Source organism: Pseudophryne corroboree, chromosome 7, assembly GCF_028390025.1.
Source record: "Pseudophryne corroboree isolate aPseCor3 chromosome 7, aPseCor3.hap2, whole genome shotgun sequence".
NCBI lineage: Eukaryota > Metazoa > Chordata > Amphibia > Anura > Myobatrachidae > Pseudophryne > Pseudophryne corroboree.
Window position 1 is genome coordinate 100,142,626 of NC_086450.1, and position 15,333 is coordinate 100,157,958.

General features: G+C 43.2%; 1 protein-coding gene across 6 annotated transcripts in view; it reads right to left on the bottom strand.

The window, feature by feature from the left end:
* The window catches only part of DCAF17 (DDB1 and CUL4 associated factor 17), a 221,467-nt gene that overhangs the window by 55,514 nt on the left and 150,620 nt on the right, over nucleotides 1-15,333 (bottom strand). For all 6 annotated transcript variants that reach the window (XM_063933481.1, XM_063933482.1, XM_063933480.1 and 3 more), the window contains 3 exons: nucleotides 15,118-15,195; nucleotides 12,442-12,549; nucleotides 108-213 (listed from right to left, as the gene is read on the bottom strand). In XM_063933481.1, coding sequence (XP_063789551.1) covers nucleotides 108-213; nucleotides 12,442-12,549; nucleotides 15,118-15,195 — 292 coding nt within the window. The remainder of the gene's footprint in view (nucleotides 1-107; nucleotides 214-12,441; nucleotides 12,550-15,117; nucleotides 15,196-15,333) is intronic.

Here is a 15,333-nt window from a genome sequence, read left to right on the forward strand (position 1 = left end):
CGTTTAGCACTCCCAGCTCCACAGGTAGACTGTAGTATACTAACATACTTTAGCACTCCCAGCTCCACAGATAGATTGCAGTAAAAAGATTAACAACCAGCCAATACCTGTCAAGGTGATGTTGCAAGGAATGCCAAATGGAAAGTCTCCAACTGTCCCCATTTTATCTTTCCAAGTGCAGATCTCCCCTAGGACACATTTCTGTTGCATACACTACAAGAGATAATATTTATGGCATGTATAATGTATCATTACATTAGTACAGGGGAAAAAATAAAAATGCATTCTATAAACTGATAGGTAGAATCTGATTGGTTGCTATGGGAAACCTCTCACCCTGTACTTTAATAGGTATGATACAAAGTGAAACTTTTTTTATTTTATTTTTATTGTAAATGCATTCATAGGCAACCACAGTAAACTCTTTAGAGCCCAAGTATGGCTGATAATGGAGCAGGAATGGAAAAAGAAAACAGTTTTAAAAACAAAACATAGGGGGGCGTGGCTTGATGGCCATTCGGAGTAGCTGTCTCTCTGCAGAGCTCCTGCAACTACTGTTGGTTTTTTGCCCCTAAACCGCTATTACCGGGCTGAAACCCTCACTCCAGACCACCCCCTGGGCTTGCCCACTGATCACTCCCCTGGAGGTAGAGTTTGCGGAGCCGGGAAAGGCATTAGGCCTCTTTGCGAGTTGCGGCCTACCTCTCTCATCAAAGCCGGGACCTAGATTTTCGGCTCCCTGCCCGGATCCCTGATAGCAGACCCAAGCTGGACCTCCCGTTGGAGCTACTCCCCGCTGCTCCTGCACTCACCCTGCAGTGCTCACCGCTTGGAGACCCGTCACCGCTGCCGCGCTGTGTGGACCCGCCGGAGACATAGACTGCCTGCCTCCCGGCGCTATCGTTGAGCCCGTCGCTTGCAGCCGGAGGCTCGGTCTGCTCCTGCCGGCGGCGTGCGCATCTGGGATCCCGGCCTCAGGCCGCAGCTTCCTCTTGCTCATGGCGGCTACTGGTCCCCAGACCCTACACCGCGCTCCACTGAGCCCCAGGCGGAGAGGTGCACAGATCAGCAGTCCTCCTGCCTGCCCGCTGCTACGGTCTGTCCAGCCACTGCAGACAGGGAGCTGCAGCTATTACATACTTCTTCTCTGCACTAATTAAACCCCCCACACACACACACTGTGGACCCTGCTTGTCCAGCTGATAGTGCAGTTTTATAACATTGCACATTGATCCTATTTAACCCATGTAATTTATATTGTGCAGTCCTATGCTCCTGTGTATTGTACTCACTCCACATTTATATATTACCTTTGGCCTGTATGCCTTACATTAATAGGGCCTTCACCTTGTACCTATTGCCATTTTTGGGGCCTCCCCTTGTTTTACAGCATTGCTGACTTCCTGTAAAATCCCCCCTATGCCCGTTCTACAGCCACGACTGTGGCCCTGGCACGTTTATTCAGGTTTTATTGCTCTGGTACACCTACTACTTCCCGCACTGTAGGGAGACATCCCATGCTATGGGCATCAACCCTCTGATTTTAAATGTGAGGCTCACCTGATTGGCATGACGTGCCACTGACAGGGGGCTATGCTCCTCGACCACTCATAAGTCTATTGTTGTTGAATAACAGGATGAATATACTTTCTCCGCTCTTCTAATGGGCAGGGACAGAAGGAGTTCGCAAGGAAAGCGTTCACGAGCTAAACGTGTTGTTCCCTCCAGATCCAACCTCCGCTCGTTTCTCTATCACACAACTCCCGGATTCCCCTCCCCCCACCCTAGAGACTGAAGCACCTAAATCGCCAACAATGGCTCAGGCTCCTCCTCCCAGTGACTTCCAAGCTCAAATGTCTCAACTACATAGTGAAATCAGAGAAATTCTAACGCATGTCCGCTCCCTGCCTACCAAGCAAGATATGCAGGCGCTTGAGTCTCGCTTGTAGGACTCGCTTCAGACCCAGATCGCTTCAGTTCACTCAGATATGAAACACCTGGGGTCGAGAGTGGAGATACTGGAAGAAGAGAAGGAATCCGTAGACGACCAAATTGATCATCTCCACGAAGCTATCTCCCAGCAGGCTTCAGATATGAACTGGAAGATTTAGACAACAGAGGACGTCGTAATAATATAAGGGGCCGTGGCCTTCCTGAATCGGTTCCCCCGACGGGGCTCACTGATGCTCTCAACAAAATATTTGGAGAACTTTTGAGTCTTAACCCTAATGATCCCATCACATTTGATCGAGCTCATCGATCACTCAGACCAAAAGGATCTGCCTCTGATCAACCGAGAGACATCATCTGCAGGCTTCATTACTTCTCGCAAAGGGAGGCAATCCTCTGCAAGGTTCTGGAGCTGGAGGGAATTGAGTTCAATGGAGTCAGAATACAGATATTCCAAAATCTTTCGTGGAGAACACTTCAACAAAGGAGGCTGGTGAAACCTTTAACGGAAGCACTACAGAAAGCGAATCTGAAATATAGATGGGGCTTTCCGTTCTCCATCCAAGTCACTCACACTGGAAAATTTCATTCTCTTCAGTCCCCGGCTGATCTCCCTATCTTCTGCTCTTCGTTGGGCCTGGAAACCATCACCCTTGCTGATTGGCAAGCATTCAACTTACCCGATCCGGTCCCTTCTGCCTCTGCTAAAAGATCAAGATGGCAACAGGTTCCATTTAGCAAGAAGACGCCCACCACTGCTGTAGCCTCTCGGGCCCGTGACCCCACTTGATGGAACGCTGCTTTACTCTTTTTTTTTTGTCTTCTCTTGATCTCACATGCGGGCTTGACCCCCCCCCCAAGACTTCACTAGATGCCATCTTAAACTGTCCCCCTCATTTATGTTTTAACTTCTAGATTTTTAGAATATGCCTCTTGATTACGTGCCTGTTTATGTGTTATTCATTACATTGTTTATATATTTACTTATATTTTTTTTCCCTTTTCTGGCACTTTGTTTTTATAACTATTGTGAAGTTTATGCGGGTTCGCCACTCAGTGGTGATATATCTTCTTAAGGCTTCCTGCGCGATGGCACTTTTGGCCTTTAGAATATTCTTATACTCAGTGAGATTGTGGAGGTTCCTCCTGCCCTAGATTGATTAACTACATTCAATTATTTTTCTAATTTTTCTTTCTACAGGTTTGTTGAGGGCTGTTACTGTTACTGTTTAATTCTGTTGTTTACAAATTGTTTTCACAAATTGTTTTTTAATATTTTTCCTGTTTAACAACCAGCTTAGTAGGGGTCGGTGCGCATGTACCCCTAGTGTGCCCCCTACCGCCAATTTTTTTATTTTTATTTTTTTAACATTTTTTTATTATCTTTCTCTTTATCTCCGAGGCATGGGATCCTTAATGGTTCCCTCTTTGTCTGGAGGCGGTTCTCTCTTTGCCTTACTTCCGAGGCTTTACTGTTTCTTTTTTGGTTCTGTCCTTTTACGTTTTCTTCCCTTCTCTAGATGCCTGCTCTTTCTCTTCTCTTCCTCTTGGTCTCTTTTTTCTTTTTGTTGTTCTGTCCCCCTGATCCGTTCTACTTTGATGTTTGAATATATTAACACTATGCCCTTATGGCCTCTACACTATGATTAATCTCAATAAATGCAAGTGGTCTCAATATTCCCGAAAAAAGATCCTAAGCCCTCCGCTCCTTCCGAGCTGATAAAGCAGATATAGTACTTGTCCAAGAGACACACTTCCGTCACTCTTTACCCTCGCCTCAGCTCAAGAATAGATTTTTTCCTTCCGCCTACTACAGTAACTACTCTCTCACATAGTCTGAGGGGGTAGCGACTTTGTTCGCTGCTCACTTGCCTGTTTCCGTAAGCGCAGTCCACCGTTTAGAAAATGGAAGGTGCCTTTTATTAATTTGTACTATATTCAACACTACCTTCACTATTGTAAATATATACGCCCCCAACCTATGACAATTAACGTTTCTGGAAAGGACTTTTGATAAAATTGATTCTCTCAAGCAGGGTGTACTAATTGTAGGGGGGGATTTTAACTGGGCACTTGACCCCCAGCTCGATGTCTCCTCTGGCTCCTCCTCCATTTCCACTCGTCTGTTGAGACGACTGAGGCGCCTGTTCCACACTCACCAGCTGTCTGACGTATGGAGAATACTTCATCCAACTATTCGAGATTTTACGCACTATTCGGTTCCTCACCGTTCTTATTCAAGGATTGATTATTTCCTTATAGACCACAGTCACCTTCAGTTGGTGCATGACGCATCCATAGGCCCAACAACTTGGTCGGATCACGCGCCAATCTGTTTATACCCGATGCTGGGTGCCTCCTACCCTACCTTCCGCTCTTGGAGAGTCAATGAATCACTTCTATATGATCCTTACTGCAAAACTCAACTAGAAAATACCTTAGATATGTATATGGAAACTAACGTCTCCCCCGAGGTATCAAGCCTCACCACTTGGGAAGCCCATAAGTGTGTGGTGCGTGGCAAATGTATACAACTAGGGTCCTATCTCAAGAAACAGAGACAAGGTCAGGATGATGGACTTTTACAGAAAATCCAACTTTTGGAAACCTCCCACAAAAATACCTTCTCACCTGATGCATATGCAGATCTTGTTGCTGCCCGATCGTCACTCAACCATTTGCTTCTAGATAAAGTTAAATACTCTTTTAGAAAATGTCGTAATAGATATCGTTGGGGAAACAAAACTGGCAAGATGTTGGCCAGGGCTTCGCACTCTCAGCGAGCTCTTTCGTATATCTCCTCCATTAAGAATGACCAAGGTACCACTTTTCACAAAACGGACGAGATAGCTGAGACGTTTTGCTCTTACTATTCTTCGTTATACAACCTGCCCTCCCCTGTGGGCTTCGCGGATGCTGGCGAGAAACAGAAGGCCATTCACTCCTACCTTACGAAAATTGGATTTCCCAGACTCACTGCCGATGCTTGCGAGGAGCTTGAGAAACCCTTTTCCTCTTTGGAACTTGATGAGGCCCTCAACTCGACCCCTTTCCAGGAAGAGTCCAGGCCCAGACGGTTTTACGATTACTTATTATAAAACTTTTAGAGACAGACTGCTTCCTTTATTTCTGGAGGCCTGCAATACTGTTGCGGATGATGTGCCTTTTTCTCGCCAGTCCCTGGAAGCACACGTCACCGTTATCCCCAAACCCGGCAAAGATCCCTCCCTGTGCCCCAGCTACCGGCCTATCTCTCTCCTCAACACCGACAAAGCTTTTTGCAAAACTTCTTGCAAACAGATTAAAGCTCCTTTTGCCGTCTCTCATACACACTGACCAAGTGGGTTTTGTCCCTGGCCGGGAGGCGATGGATAACACCACCAAGATAATTGCTCATTCACTATATTTCTACATCAGACTCTCCCGCTATTCTGTTATCTACCGATGCCGAAAAGGCTTTTGACAGGATTGATTGGGGATTCATGGCCGGTGTGCTGGGTCACTTGGGACTGGGTTCCACGTGTCTTCAGCGTATTTTAGCTTTATATAATTCCCCGCGAGCTAGAATTAGGATTAATGGCTCTCTGTCGGACTGGCGATGGCAATCAGGTTTAATCCCAATATTACAGGGATCAAGATAGGAGATGCTGAGCACAAGCTAGCCCTTTTCGCAGATGATCTGTTAACCACTCTCGTGAATCCTGTAATCTCCCTCCCAAATCTGATGGAAGAGTTTAAAGTTTTCGGGGACCTCTCCAACTTTAAAATAAATGATTCTAAGTCAGTAGCCATGAACCTTACGTGTCCTCCAACAATGGTAGCGGGACTTAAATCAGCGTTTCCTTTTTCCTGGGATACCTCCCAAATTAAATATCTGGGGATTACTCTAATTAGAGACCCCTCACGCCTCTTTGGACTCTAATTTCCCACCGTTGTTGATTACGTTACGATATGATCTCCAGACTTGGAAGACAAAACCATTCTCTTGGTTTGGAAGAATGAGTGTACTCAAAATGAATTTCCTTCCTAAAATTCTCTATTTACTGCAGGCTCTCCCCATCAAAATCCCCCTAAAATGGTTCAAGGATACTCAAACACTATTTAGAGACTTTCTTTGGGGAGGTAAACGACCGTGCCTGAGGTTCAGTTTGATGTCCAGACGGAAAGATAGAGGCAGGATTAGTCTACCAAATATCCAGGGGTACTATCAGGCTTGCCACTTAAGCAGGATCATGGATTGGTCCAGATCAGATTCATCTAAACAATGGGTTCAGATGAAAAAATGCTCCCTGTCGATCCCTCTCGTGGATCCCTACCCTCCCTAACCCCTCCCATCCGATTATTGGCCCGACTCTGTCGTGCTAGAAGACGGTTAGGAAATTGCCATCAGTTTCTTCTTCGAAATCTTCCTATCTTTCCTTTTTGTTTAATGCTCATTTCCCCCCAGGATTGAACTTGTCGGCTTTCCGTACCTGGTATGGCATGGGCCTCTTTCGCGTTAGTTAGCTGGTGAGTGGGGATGATATTGTCTCCTTCTCGGATCTACAGACTAAATGGGGTTTGTCCCAGGGAGACTTTTGGCGCTATCTACAAGTCCACCACTTTTTGCAGTCGCTCGGCCCTTTACGGTCCTGGTATTCTGTATTGACACCTTTTGAACGCATTTGTGCTAGCCCAGAGACCCCTGTCCATTCAATCTCCAAGATATATAACATCCTACTTATACACTCAAGTGAGACTTTACCTCTTTTCACTCAGGTATGGAATAAAGAAATGGGTGCTGCTCTAGATGGTTAACAATGGGTAAGAATTTTCAAACTAGCCCATTCCTGTTCTGTTAGCACATTAGTTATTGAGACCCAATATAAATTAATTTCCAGGCGGTATAGATGCCCAGATACTCTCTCCAAAATGGGTTTGGGTGTTCCTAACGTCTGTTGGCGATGCTCCAATGGCGTGGGTAACCCATTCCACATTTGGTGGCTTTGTCCTGATATCCAGCCCTATTGGAAAGAAGTCCTTTCTCTTTCTGCTATAATAACAAGAGTGGATGCCCCAACTGACCCGCTGTTTTGGCTTTTCCATTTTTCCTCTATACCCATCCCAAATTACAAAAAATCATTATGTCATGTCACTTAAATAATGCAGCTAAGGCAGTTATTCCTGTCCTCCTCTCCTACGGTGCTAGACTGGTTCCATAGGATTGACCTTTATATGGAAATGGACGATATTATGTCCTCTATAGATAATGGCTATACTTGTTTCAGGGATACTTGGTATAGATGGATGTTATTCAAAGACTCTAGTGTATATTGGGAGATCCTCACTAAAAGTTGTCATCAACCCCTCTAAACTTCCCTGATCGGGCACTTTTTGTATTAGACTCAACTACATCGATTATCTTATTTTTTTTTTATAGGCTTCAGATCGGATCAGGTCTTTTACTCCCCCCCCCCCCCCCCTCCTCTTTTCCTTTTTCAATTTGTTCATTGTTCTATTTGTACGTTTTGATTCTTCAGTGGATCCGGTTTGGGGATTTTGATTGTTTTTTTTTTTATATCTTTTTTAAACCAGATCTGTCTATATTTTTGTCCACTACACGGGATAGTAATTTCTTAAATTCGTTTAAATGTTTTGGTGTATAATCCGTTGGTCCCTGGACTATTAAGCGTGATTTGGGCTTGCTAGCTCTTTTTGAAACTAGTATAACGTACTGCTATTGTATGTATTCACTTTTTGTTTTGCAATAAAAATTTAATTTGCACTACAAACAAAACATAAAAAACTCCAAAAATACTAATTTTGGTTTACTTTAAATCAGTTTTTTTTTTTTTTGCATTAACATTTTAATGAAAAAAGTTTGATTTAGGTTTCTAAAATATAGCAATGTTTCACAGTATCACTACAATAGGCAGGATTATATTTTATTTTTCATTACAACTTTAATGCAAAAAAACCCCCAAAACTTGGTTTAAACAAAAAGACAAAACAAAAACAACCAACAGTTTAAACATAAAACAGTGGGGTTTTTTTTTTACAATTCTGCAATGCCAGAAAGAAGTTAATATAATCTTGTTATTGCATCATGACCACTTTAAAATATCCACTTATAAATGGTAGATAAATCTTTTTAGCACTTGAGCAACTTGTATTTTAGCTTAGTACCCACTTAAAAAGTTTGAAATTGTTTTGTATCTTGTTGATATACCATAGTCGTACTTATTCTCTTTTTTTATATCTTAATGCTCATTATTGTATGTTTTATGTTTTTGTCTATGCATTTAAAACAAAAATTCTAAATTTCCCCGGTGCTACTTGTTCAAATAAAAAAGGACTGCCTCATTAAGAAACAAAAGTTTGCAAAAAATGTTTTAATACAAAAGAGCAGGATACTAGTGCTAATGTGGATTGTATGTTGACCAGTTACATTCCCGCTTTCCTAACTGCAAAAAATAATAATCTGCGAATAAGGGGAGTGTAAATTCACCGTGCAAGTGTGCGATCGCATGTGTCTGCCGAGCTGCTAAAATCCACTTTGTGCAGTCTGTGCGCAACCCGGGACTTACTCCTCCACTGCGATGAGAAGAGGCTGATCAGGCTCGAGCGGACGTCAGACGCCCTCCCTGAAAACGCTTGGGCATGCCTGCGTTTTTCCGGACACTGCCGCAAACGCTCAGTTGCCAACCGCAAACGGCCTCGTCCTGTCAATCACCTTGCGAACGCCCGTGGGATCTGATTTTTCGCACCATCTAGTCGCTTGCGCAGTTAGGACCTGATCGGCCGCAGTGCGAAAACGCACAGCAGCGATCAGATCTGAATTATCTCCATTATCTTACAATGGTGCAATAAGAAAAATTCTAACAAATTCACAATACTATTTTGCATTGAAGTTCATCGGTCCTAGACTATAGACTATAACTAGCTCCACCAAGAAAATATATTAATTGAGGTTACTCTTGTGGGTGACCTCAATTAATCTTGCGTCTGTGGCAGATCGCAGGTACCCACCATAGAATACAATGGGGATTTTCCCCCCATTATAGCCTATGGGCTCCGCTTGACTGGCAGTCCGGCAGCGCACAGCCAATCGTCAAGAGAGCTATGATGTGGCGCTCCCTGTACACATGGATCCCCTTACGCCCGCTGGTTCGGGTTGATGCGTTATTTTTATTTTTTAACCCAATGGATGCCTACATTGACTGAAGAAGATCGATCTACACTGGAAATAGGTGAGTATATATATATATATATATATATTTTTTTTTTACAGGTTCCCTATGGATGCTACTTGACAAGGGGACAGAGAGGCTCCGTGGGACAGTAAGTATATGAGTGTGTAAGTGTGTTTTATTTAAGTTCTACTTTCACGGTGGTGTATTTATTGGAATGTTTTTGTTGTGGTACTACAGGTACCAGCGGGCCTTTTAATGCCCCACATGCTGGTACTTGTGGCTCTTCAAGTACCAGCATGCAGGGGAGGATTGCTGGGACTTCTAGTTCTACAGCAAAAAACAATATTTACTTCTATTTTTTACAAGAGCCCGGTTCTGGTTTTTAAAATACTGGAAACCCTTACATAATTTGCCCCCAGTATGTTAACAACCAGGACTGGCTCAAAGAGCATGGGGCTGGTTATATTCAGGAGGGGAGAACGGACACAAAAAAAATTTTCAGCGAAATACTGTACACAATTAAGCCCTGTACGCATCTCACTCTTCCGGCCGGGCTTCATTGTGTAATGTCCGGTAGTGTTTTACTAAACTCCCCCGTAAAACACTGCCCGACAATACGAATGACAAAGGCATCGGTGAACTCGAATTGAAAAAACACGGTAGTTTAGTAAATTACTGTTTGTTTGTTTTTTCAAAAAGTTGCAATCTCAAACGGCCGATGTCAGGAGATTGATCTTGGCCGAAATCCTCTCAAACATGATTGTTAGTAAATTTACCCCTGATAATCTGCTATCATATCAGATCAGTGGCCACCACGACAAGCTTCTCTTGGAGAAATTGGAATTCCACTAGAGTGAATGTCTGGATACACTGTATACTAATAAAATCATTAGAAGTAGTCAATTGCATGCTGCAGCCCAATTCACTGACTTGAATAAGTAAACAGTACTAGCTGCAAAGTACACCAATGACTGAACTGAAAAATGAAGATCTACTCTCTGCATTTAATCTATAATTTCCCTTACATCATTAGAATGGTACGGAATGTATTAACTATGTCAGGTTTGCTATGGATTATTAAAAGGCAAATAAAGTCCCTTTCTGTCATTAACACAGATGACGGTCAATACATTAGTGACATAAATACCACATGTAAAATACCTAAATCCATCTCTCAAAGAGCTAGCTTATATGCTAGCTATCAAGTCTCCAAGGTAACAGTAATAGCTTAGTAGATTCATACACTGGGGAATGAGATGTCACAGTAATACTAACTGACACGCAATGCTTTGCATTTTATCTTTATTGTCCTGCATCTGACAACATTATTACAGTGTCCTGAAGATGTAGGTTGTGGCTTCAGCTATCTCCTATGAAAATCATACTTTATTTTTTAGCAGAAATGGGTAGGAAAGACATAGCATTACTAAAATGAGCTTTGTATCAGTGTTTATTATATGAAAATATCAATGTTGAGGTGTAGTTGCCTTTTTAGAGGATGGAAACCCTCAGATTATATGAAAATATCAATGTTGAGGTGTAGTTGCCTTTTTAGAGGATGGAAACCCTCAGCTTAACTGTAAGACTTACTGCGACTTATCAGGCAGCTCAGCTTATGGCTGGACAAAAGGGAGACCATGGAGGGTTCTGTATTTTGTTGACGCTTACAGTGTCAACATTCATCATGTCATCATGTTCAGCATGCAGCATGTCAACTGTCTTTTTCTAGCATGGTTGGGAGAAAAAAAATTGGTGGTGGTGGTTTGGGGGGAGGGGGTTTAGTTGGTGGTGGGGAGATTGGGTAAGCCATTTCTTGTTCATTTAGCCAGTTTTTTTCCATTAACGTTTTAATGGAAAAAAAATTGAGTCCTGCGTATTATATTAATACTGTGAAACATCGCTACGTATTAGAGACCTTGATCAACCATGGTTTGATGCTTTCTAACTTTAACAATCCAAAGTTATTAGGCTTTGATAGAATTTATTTCACATCTTTCAATAACAATGCTTATTATTCCTATTACATCTGAATATATGTAAACAGACTAAGCATAACCAAAACATACAAAGCAAACTCAGAGACAGATGAATTGAAAATAAGAATAGTTGTCCTATAGGAATGTTAGGGGAGGAGTTTGTGGAGTCTTAGCTGATGCGAAAGCAGAATTAGTACCTCTCTGATCTGGTTCAACGTCCCACCCTCCCTATTTCTCTGTTGTGTGTGTGAATTTACTGCATTGGTTCAGCTCACTGAAATGGAGACCACAAATAACAAGAATGTGGAATAATACCATTGGGATTCCCCTATAACAGGCTTTTTTTAAAGAAGTCAGGGCACCGTGCCTAGAGTCACAGTATAATAAAAAATAAAAAATAAATATATATATTTTTTTAACATTTGGTTGAAACCCTGATTTCTGTCGATAAGCGCCCTAAAAGTAACCCTAACCCTAATGCCAACCTTAACCTGGCGGCTGCAGCTAATGTTCTGGCACTTGTGGTTGGGGAGGCAAGTATGTATGTCCTTATCCATAACCCTAATCCTAATTCTAATGTCGGCATTTCACTTGTCAATATTTTGTAGATGTCGACATGTCAGCTGTTGACATTGTTGAAATGCCGGCATGCTGACCGCATACCACCCTGGATTATATGTCGGCAGTATGTGACCTATTCACATGCTCCCTTCAGTCAGGCATGATCTGCTGCCACCGAGCACCTCAGCAATCACAATGAGTATTGCAATTTAGCCAGTTGTATTGATCCCTTGTAAAAATTATGCCATTTGTAGGCTTCAAATGGTTCTGTAGTTTATTTATTTTAAATTTACCCAGTTTATGCTGGTGACCTCTACTGGTTCTGGACCTTAGAACATGGGAAGTCCCAGATCAGCAATTACGCAGCCTTAGAGAAAGGATTACAAATACACAGATTATATGAGGATATATATAAAAAAAAAAAAAAACACAGTAGGATTAGATGTAGACACAGGTACGCACCAATGCGAAAGGCTGGAGACTGTAGATAATAATAAAGTCAATTCATCCACACCAATATATCTGCCTACAAAACGCTTTCCATGTCGTGCTATGTAGCAGCATCACCTGGTCCTGAAACAGTGACATACATTTTGCATCTTTATTTGTGTGTGTTCGCATTGACTTTATTATCTGCTACATAGCACGGTAGCCAGCAACTCTCCAGCTGCCGTGCACATAGAACTCTCATCATGCCCTGCTAGCTGGAGAATGACATGGTTACTGTGAGTGTACCTGCACCCGGCCCTGCTACGCACACATATCAAGGCTTAGGCTCTTACCTGCTCAGCAATTCTCTCGAAGCTGTATAGGCGGACCAGGCCTGCACTGTGCATTACAATCACCATGCCATTGCAAATCATTGCATCAGTCACATTTGATCCAAAAACCTAATGTAAGCAACATAAACAACTATAAGCATAACTAAAACAAATATGTAAAGATGAATAATATATTGGTATAGACCAATAATCATTAATATAAGTTGGTTGTTATTGTATAACTTCAACAGCAAACTGTCTAAGAAAGGGTCATTTTGACCTAGAGCTTATTAAGAGAAAATCATTACCATACCCTCCAACATGATCCATTCCATTAGTTAAAAAATGCTCTGTTAGGAATAGTGGAGCCATACCAACTTCCACCCCAAACACTGCCAAACATCTCCATCTGGAACTCAGTGGCAGTTTTTGGGACTCCCCTATTTGTATTGTGGACTGCACTGCAGTCTCACCCAGTGGCGCCGAGGGGGTGTTTACAAATTACCCAGGCCCAGGCTGCTGGAGGGGCCTGGAGAGGGCCCGGGTCGCTACCCCCCAGAATACCTGTGCAGTGGCCGATGGCACCATCTTCCCAGTGATCTCTTAGGGAAGATGGCGCCGCACATAGAAAGCAAAGACTCTGTCACCGTGCATCTTTGCTCTCTAGTGGTCAGCATCATCTTCCCAAATATCACTGGGAAGATGGCACTGGCCGGGGAGGAGGGACCCGCTTCCGGTTCAAGTAAGGTAGGAAGCGGATGCCCTTCCCCGTGCCTCCCCCCCCCCCCATGTATTAAAATTGTGGGCGTAGTCATGTCCTCCCATTACCAGGGCCCGGTGTGACTCTCTATGTCTCTGGCCCCACCTCTGCAACTGCCACTGGCAAGGAAGTCCAGGAACAGGGCATTTTGGGCCTAATTCAAGGCAAAATCTTCCTCTAATGGGCAAAACCATGTGCACTGCTGGTGTGTCAGATATAACATGTGCAGAGAGAGTTAGAGTTGGGTGGGTTATTTGGTTTCTGTGCAGGGTAAATACTGGCTGCTCTATTTTTAAACTGCAAATTAGATTTCAGTTTGAACACACCCCACCCAAATCTAACGCTCTCTGCAAATGTTATATCTGCCCCACCTGCACTGCACATGGTTTTGCCCATTAGAGGAAGATTTTGCTTTAGCGATCAACCTTGAATTAGGCCCTTTGAACTTAATGGAATTGGTCATGTTGGAGGGTATGCAATACTTTTCTAAAGCCCCCTTTCATCCATGCCAGAGATCGTTACAGTGGAAGCACCACCAACCAGGTGCTCTATCTACAGAATAATATATAGGAATTATGTTGGTTTAAAAAGATTGTCATAAAAAGTGACGACTTTTAGGAGACAGATGGTCACATCCTCACCTCGGTAATGTCAGTGGGAATTTCCCACGGTTGTGTGGGCCACTGTCTGATCCTGTGAAACTCCGTCAGCGGTCAGCCACAGAACACTTCAAGTTCTGTGTGTGGGTTGGCGGGCCGCGGGCGGAAAGACAGGACAGCGCAGGACGGGCAGGTGTGAGGGAGCGCGGGGTGAGCCGGCCGGTGCTGGACGGGACTGTGTCTCGGCAGCGCGACCGCCCATTACCCCCAGGAATTTCATTTTTACCCCATTTGGGGTCATTTACCCCTGTTCCCTGACCACTGGCTTAGCATGTGCAAAGCCCGTTTTATTAATACACATATAAAGTAGGTAATATACCAAAGACCTATATTTGTAATAATTTATATTTAAACTCCAGGCTGTGAGAATCATAGAACTGTAGAAGCCATGAAATTATCTTGAAATAGTGTTTTCTTTATGCAAGTTTAACTATTTAGTTCCACAGGAAATGAATCCAGCATTGAAAATTCCACAAAAATTTACCCAGGAATAAAGATCATTTGACCGTATGTAGTTGTTGATCTGCTACCAAATTTAGGGGGTAATTCAGACCTGATCGCTGGGCTGCTAACTTTGTTGTCCTGCGATCAGATAGTCGCCACCCCCACTGGGAGTGTAATTTTGCCGTGCAAGTGTGCAATCCCATGTGTACTCCGAGCTGCAAATCCAGTGTGTGCAGACTCTGCGCAGCCCAGGACTTACTCATTCAGTGCAATGAGAACAGGCTGATCGGGGCCGGAGCTGACGTTAGACAACGTCCCTGAAAACGCTTGTGAACGCCTGTGTTTTTCCGGACACTCCCAGTAAACGGTCAGATACCACCCAGAAATGGCTACCACCTGTCAATCACCTTGCGAACGCCCGTGCAAATGAAATTGTCGCACCATCTTGTCGCTGACCGGCGATGCCCATTGCTGTTGGCCGACGCGTGTGCGCATTGCGGTGCATACACATGTGCAGTGTATTGCTGATCGCCCACTGTGCGAAAACGCACAGCAGCGATCAGGTCTGAATCACTTAATGCTTAATAAGGGATAATAAAGGTGTTTAATATCAAACTGTGTATATGACAAAACTAAAAACAGAATTATTTGATTCTACCCTACAAATAAAATACAATCTCAATAGTGTGACCAATATGTGTAAGCATCCAGGACAAAGGCAGTAGTAACAGGACAGGCTCCCTTGGGGTTATACACGAGATACAGTAGAGCGCCCACAATGAAAGCAAATTACAAAAATACACTGATGTACTAGGACTCTTTCCCTCAGCTTACGTTTTTATCAATCTCTAGAACGCCCACCAATGAGAGAGGGAAAACGTTGAAAACTGCAAAGTAAATCAACACCGCCCTCTGGAAGACATAATAAAATAGGCAGTTGAAGATCACACAATAAGGTAAAGAGATTTAAAGAAAAAGTATCTGAAGAAATACATATTTTAATCAATAATCATCTATATGTGTTTTTTCTCCTGTCTGGATATGTAATCT